The 6,412-nt window shown below is 51.0% G+C and overlaps 1 protein-coding gene across 1 annotated transcript; it reads right to left on the bottom strand.

The window, feature by feature from the left end:
• Nucleotides 1-865: 865 nt before the first annotated feature.
• LOC103654491 (Zinc finger protein WIP2) lies at nucleotides 866-4,217 on the bottom strand. The gene is made up of 2 exons (XM_008681322.4): nucleotides 3,338-4,217; nucleotides 866-1,762 (listed from the first exon to the last, which is right to left on the bottom strand). Exons 1-2 carry the CDS (start codon nucleotides 4,127-4,129, stop codon nucleotides 1,307-1,309), a joined length of 1,248 nt encoding a protein of 415 aa, XP_008679544.1. The 5' UTR covers nucleotides 4,130-4,217; the 3' UTR covers nucleotides 866-1,306.
• Nucleotides 4,218-6,412: the final 2,195 nt, after the last annotated feature.

Below are 6,412 nucleotides of genomic sequence, written 5' to 3'. Positions count from 1 at the left end.
CGAGGACGGCCGATCTGGTGGACGCGTGCGTCGCAAATGCCGAGGAGAAGGAGATGGAGATGGGGATCCCAGTGGTCGCTCTTCAATTCATTATTTGGCGGTGTGCTGTCCTAGTCCTACACGGCTACACACCGTTATATACCGCCAGCGCCAGGTGTATGTGTACAAGATAGACGCAGCTCATGAGTAGGTTAAGGGCACGTTCGTTTCTACCGGAACAGACTAGGATTAATTCTAAATCTCCAAAACTTATAGTAATTATTGAATAAATTCAAGCCAGATTTATTCCACCTCTTCATTCCATACGAAACGAACATGCCCTAAGCTGAATGGGGAAAAACCTCCCGTTTTGGTTTGCAGCGAAGCAAACGCCATCCACATCGTCGCGATCTATCGACGTACGAAATCATTCATGCACCGATCCCGCGTGCTGATTCTGAGACTGACGACACCATGCATATCGATTTAGGCTGTTAGATTCGGATTAAGGCCATGTTTGGTTTCAATTAGTCTTAGGACTAAACATTAGTCTTAGAACTAAATTTTAGTCCCTACTTGTTTGGTTTTAGGGACTAAATAGATTCTAAAGCCATTAAATACATTGTCCAAAGACTCATTAATGCCCTTAGAATACACTCATGTGGGCTTTTAGTCTCTTTTAGCACCTATGTGAAGGACTAAAGACTAAATCATTTTAGTCCTAGTGTTTGGCAAAAAAAAGGACTAAATAGGACTAAAAACTAGAGACTAATTTTTAGTCCCTATAACCAAACACCCCTAAAGACAGTTTTTCGGACGCTGCAATCTATAGAGACAAAACACTGTAGTAGCCGGAGAAGCCGGTATAGATTATAGCGAACAGTAGATTTCTCAAGTACTGTAGCAGCAGCACTTAACTGTGGCTTGAGCTAGCTAAACAGAGAAATTTCAGCAGCAGTTAACTCGGGAAAATTAGGTGAGGAGGTTTGATCAAGAAGCACCAGACACGAAATCATAACCCAGGATGCTGTTTTTCCCCCAATCATGACTTAATTAATATGGCATGATGATCTGTTGATATCACCATGCACCCTAATAACACCAATCCTGAATCACCATGCACCGTCCCTAGTAACAGACTAACAGTAGAGCCCGGCCTTTCGATCGATCGATCGGCACGAACGAACACAGGATCACACAATTCATCACAAGCCCACCTGACCTCCACAGCCCTGATTAACAAACTACCACAGTAGTAGACGTCGACAGCGACACGGGAAGCAACTAACAATACAATGCATGCATGAACAACAAGCACGGCCACGGATCACCGCGCGGCGCAGTCGTGCTCGATGTCGGAGACGGCGCCGTCGTCGTCGTCGTCAAGGCCGTCGGCGCCGGCGAGGTTGCAGCCGAAGGCGCCGCCGTGGCCGTGGCCGAAGGCGCGCGCGTGGTCCTTGAGCGAGCGCTTGTGCTTGAACTCGGAGCCGCAGAGGCAGTACCATAGCCTGCCGCAGTTCTTCTCGTGCGTGCGCCAGTCGCCCTTCACGGCGAACGCCTTGCCGCACTTGCGGCACAGGAAGGGCTTCAGCCCGTGCTTGCGCTTGTAGTGCGTCTGCAGCGTCCGGAAGTCCTTGAGCGGCCGCGCCCGCGGGTGGTCGATGTTGTTGCGGCACCCCGGCGCGCAGCAGTAGCACGGCAGCCGGAGCATCGCCGTCGGCTGCACGCCGCGGAGCGACTCCGGGCCCTTGCGGTACTGCGAACCGTGCCCCCACATGTGCATCTGCAGTGCACACACAGATTGTTAATTTGCTTGTTAGAAATTAAACGAGAAATTAAGAATGTATGTTAGTTTTCTAGCTGTTACTGCGCATGCAGTTTCTATACATCTTGCTAACAAATTCATATATCACGCTGATCCTTGTACTACTAAATAACATGCAGGTCGAGAACATACAAAAGTTCGTTCTCGATGACATTTGATGATCTCGATGTTATATCACATGCTGTTTTTTTTCTTTCGTATTAATTTATGGCTAGCCATGCAATAACTTATTATACAGCCAAATTAATTTAAGGTAATAAACTCAATATATAAGTATATAATACATATGTTACTTATAATAAACTTTATAAGTAAATCACGTATAGAACGAAGAAACTTAATGTAATTTCATAAATTAATATAATAACCATCTTAACTCAATATAGTCGTAGAATAAGTTATTATATATAACCAGCTATAAAATAGTACCTATCATCTATATAAGTATATGCAGTGTTTGGTGGCATAATAATAATCATGTGAGAGTACTACAGGGTAGCTATTAATACACTGAGCCGGCCACTGATGTGTTAGAAGAATAATAGTGGTATAGTGCATGCATGTTTGACACATTGTATTTGTGCATGAGCAAAACCTCCAAGCTAGCTAGCTAGCTAGAGTAGATAGCTGCTTGGAGTTGGAGTTGTATGATGACCAGAGTGACCCTGACTGGACTGGAGCTACCCAGCACTGTTCCGATTCCAGGCAGCTACGCTCTGTGCTAGCTCTGGCAACTCCTTGCCTTTGCTTGTGTGTGTTTTGTACGCGTTGGTGTTGGTTGCTCCTTTAAAGAGAGAGCGGCCAGACTAGCTGTACGTGGCCGCCGGCTGCCTACAGGAAGAACACTGCAGATCTCTTTGTGTTCTTGGGAGGGGTGCATGCAGTGCAGTGCAGGAGGAGAGACTGCCATGCATAGGCCAGGGCCATGATGCCACACAATCTTATGCTTTCCAAACCGTGCATGAAAGCCTGCCCTGCTGAAACAACCTGCTGTGGATCTGTGCTCAAATCTCACACATTAACCATGGCTATAGCTAGAAAGTAAACAGATGTATATATGTACTACTACCACTACCCCAAAAAGAAAATTAAGAAAAAAAAACAGGTGCATGATGGATCGATCAGTCAGAGGTGAGATAGAGAGAGGATCGAGCAAAGGTGAAATCTTCCCTGAGATCTCCACTGCTCGTCCCACACTAGCTACCAGACATATGAATGAATCTTCAAAAGAAGGAAAGCTTAAAGACGCATGGTTGCATGCATGGCTGCCTGCGCGGCTGCGCCTGGCATGCGCCAGTCTAGTTCAATCACGCAAAAGGTATCCACAGTGCATCAGCATGGATCTGGGCTTGACATGGCATGCAACTAGCTCCAAAGCTAGCGAGCCTGCCGTAGCAACTCAAGAAGAAGAAGATAGAAAGCTAGCAGCAAGCCAGCAACAGCAAGGCAAGAAGAAGAAAAAAAAATGGGTATATATATATGTATGGTATGGGTGAGCGAGCATGACCATATGGCAACTGATTTGACTCTGACCTGCATGTTGTTGTATCGGTTGAAGGTCTTGTAGCAGACGGGGCACGAGAATTGCGTAGGCCCGATGAGGATCTGCGCCGGAGTCGGGATCCAGTACTGCCCCTTGTTGAGCCTCCCGATGGGCGTGGACGCGAACCCTAGCGGCACCACCTCGTCGCCGTCGCCGTCGCCCACCTTGTTGCACTCGTCCTCGTCCTCCTCGGCCTCCATTCCGCCGCAGGCCCCCCTGCCGGAGAGCCCGGACCGGAGGTCAGACCCCGCGCCACCGCAGCCGTTGACGGGAGCCGGGGGCAGGCCGATGCGCAGCGCGACCGCGGCGTCGTCGGCGTCGTCGTCCGTGGGCGCCGCGGCGGCCGCCTCCAGGTCCATCGGGTCGTCGTCGCAGCAGGAGGGCATGCAGTTGAGGTCGGCGAAGAGCGGCGCACGCGTCGTAGTGGTCGAGGGGGCCACGGAGCTGCCGACGGCGCCCTCGCGTAGGAAGTCATCGGCGCCGTCTTCGGAGTCGGAGTCCACCGCCACGTGCGGGCGCGGCCGCCGGGCCCGGGAGGCGGCGCGCGTAGGCGACTGCGACAGGAGGGGCAGCGCCTCCCGTAGCGGCGGCGAGGGCGGGCTGTCATGCTCATGCAGCGGCAGCGGCGGCGGCTGGAAGAAGCACGCAGGGTACTGATGAGACGCCGCCGCCGGGTAGAGGGTGGTGTACGGTGGGAGATGGTGGGGAGCTGGGGCAGCGGGGTAGGAGGAGCCGTAGTAGTAGTAGCTGCTCTTGAAGAAGCTCGTGTAGGGGTCTTCCATGGATGGGGGGTGGTTTCTTGCTGTGGGTGACTAGTACGTTCTCCCCGGACGAAGCTTTGCTTCTGTTCTTGGCTACTGCTTGCTTTGGGGCGAGGGTGCCGTGGTTGGCAAGGGGTAGTTATAGTGCGAGAGAGGGAGACAGAAGAGAGCACGGGTAAATTATGTGGGGGTAGCAGAGGCCTTGTTCTCCTGACGGTTGTATTCTAGCAGGGGAGCCATAATGAGCTAAAAGAAGTTGCAAATTTGCAATCCAGAGTATATACTATATACTAGTCAGGCCAGGGTGTGGCCAGTGATTGTGCATTCTGTTCGAAATTAAGGGACAGTTCCTTTCCTTGCATGGTGCAAAGAAAATTATTGTACCAGATTTTAACGATTTTAATTAATATTTGTCGGGATCATCATACTAATTCCGCTCTCGAATATTGTCGCCCACTAGTTTCTTATTAAACTAAACCACAACAAATAAAAAAAACAGAAAAGGACGGATATCATAACTATAGATACATGGATTACGCCCTTAAACGTGTTTAACCCCTAGGCTACCATCGGACGCATTCCCCGAGGTCAAGGGAGTATGAACCATGACTCGCTCGAGGCTCCACTCGGCGGTCACTCAAAACTCCGCCTCGCCCGAGCTTGCCCTCGGACAAGGGACATACTCGGGGAAATCCTCATCTCGGCTGAGATACCCTCTCCACAGAACCGTCATTTCCGCCTCGCCTGTCTCGGGCAAGGAAGAACCCCGAGCCAGGCCTCAGCCAAAGGCTGCAAGGGTCATGAGCATTCAATACGCATAATGTCGGTGTTTAGTACCGGCAATGCACCGCGAGGTGTACCACGAGATGCTTTTGTGAGTCGGCAACATCAACTATAGCTCAATGGTTCGCTTCGAAATGCGACATGACACACGATTTATACATGTTCGGGCCATGAGATGCGTAATACCCTACATCCTGTTTGCGGTGGGTTGTATTGCTTTGATATATGGAGGTTACAATGAGAGCTAGGGTTTGGATGTTTGATGAGAGAGCGAGGGGCGTGTATGAGATCAGATCCCCTAAGATCTGCCTTGAGAGGGATCCCTAGCTCGCCTTATATAATCCGGTGTGGCTTGGGTTACAAGTTAGTTTCCATATGTATCTCCTAGACGGTTTAGATTACAATAGAGTCCTTGTCTTATGCGCCAAGTTTGTTCAGTCGTTGGCCTAGGACCTGAGTCAGTCGGTCGGCCCATGTAGACAATACGCCTCATTTGTACCCAGGGGTATCCATCCCCCACAAGCCCTCGTGCTTCAAGTTGACTTGAGAAACAAGCAGCGTGTCGGCGAGGCACGATGGCCTAGCCCTTGAGCCAGCAAAGCAACGTGTCAGCAAGGCGGGCAATGGCCCAGCCTTCGAGTCGGCGAAACAACGCGTCGGTGAGGCGGGCGATGGCCCAGCCTTCGAGCCGGTGAAGCAGCGCGTCAGCAAGGCGGGCGATGGCCCAGCCTTCGAGCCAGTGAAGTAACGGGTTGGCGAGGCAGGCGATGACCCAGCTTTCGAGCCGATGAAACAGCTCGTCGATGAGGCAGGTGATGGCCCAGCCTTCGAGCTATCAGAGTAGTTACTCGGCAAGGCGGGCAACGACCCAGCCCTAAGCTTATACTGAGTTGATGAGGCGGTGCGGAGGTGACGCGGCCCCGAGTGATTGAGAGCCAGCGAGGCTGAGTTTGCACCTTGAGAACATGACTTTGTGAGGACGCAAGGGCAGGTAACGCCCGTGGGGAAGGGGAGGGAAGCACCCTTCGCTGGGTAAGCGACAGGCATGCAGCGCCGGTGGGCTATGTCGTCTGCCCGTATGAAGGGTCTAGAGTTACCCTGTCGAGATTTTGCATGGGCATGTAGCACCGAACTTGAGTCGGAGACATGACTCAAGCCGATTGCCTCACGAGGTAGGGCCTGAGTTCACCCTGTAAGAGCCGACGAAGGCATGTAACACCACCCATAAGTCGAAGGGTGACTTAAGGTGATTCCCTCGCGTAAGTAAGGGCTTAGAAGTCACCCATGAGACAAGCGAGGCATGTAGCTCTGGCGGGCCAGACCGATTACCTCGTTCTAACATTGGTCATATATGGTTCATGACGCCAGTTACATGAGCGATGCAGAGATGATCTGAGTATGTCGATGTACGTAATGCACAATTTGAATGATCAAAAATAATTTGAGTAATACGAAACCCTGAGTGATCCCGAAATAATCTGAGTGCTCTGAAGTAACATGACCGACCCATAAATAATGGTG

Source organism: Zea mays, chromosome 4, assembly GCF_902167145.1.
Source record: "Zea mays cultivar B73 chromosome 4, Zm-B73-REFERENCE-NAM-5.0, whole genome shotgun sequence".
Classification (NCBI taxonomy): Eukaryota; Viridiplantae; Streptophyta; class Magnoliopsida; order Poales; family Poaceae; genus Zea; species Zea mays.
This window is presented reverse-complemented; position numbering and strand designations above follow the sequence as displayed.

Bases quoted from the DNA above. Each gene is read 5' to 3' on its own strand.
- LOC103654491 (XM_008681322.4), bottom strand. From the start codon at position 4,129: ATGGAAGACCCCTACACGAGCTTCTTCAAGAGCAGCTACTACTACTAC. The intron at 1,763-3,337 runs GTCAGAGTCAAA...TGTGCACTGCAG, and splicing joins ACCGATACAACAACATGCAG to ATGCACATGTGGGGGCACGG.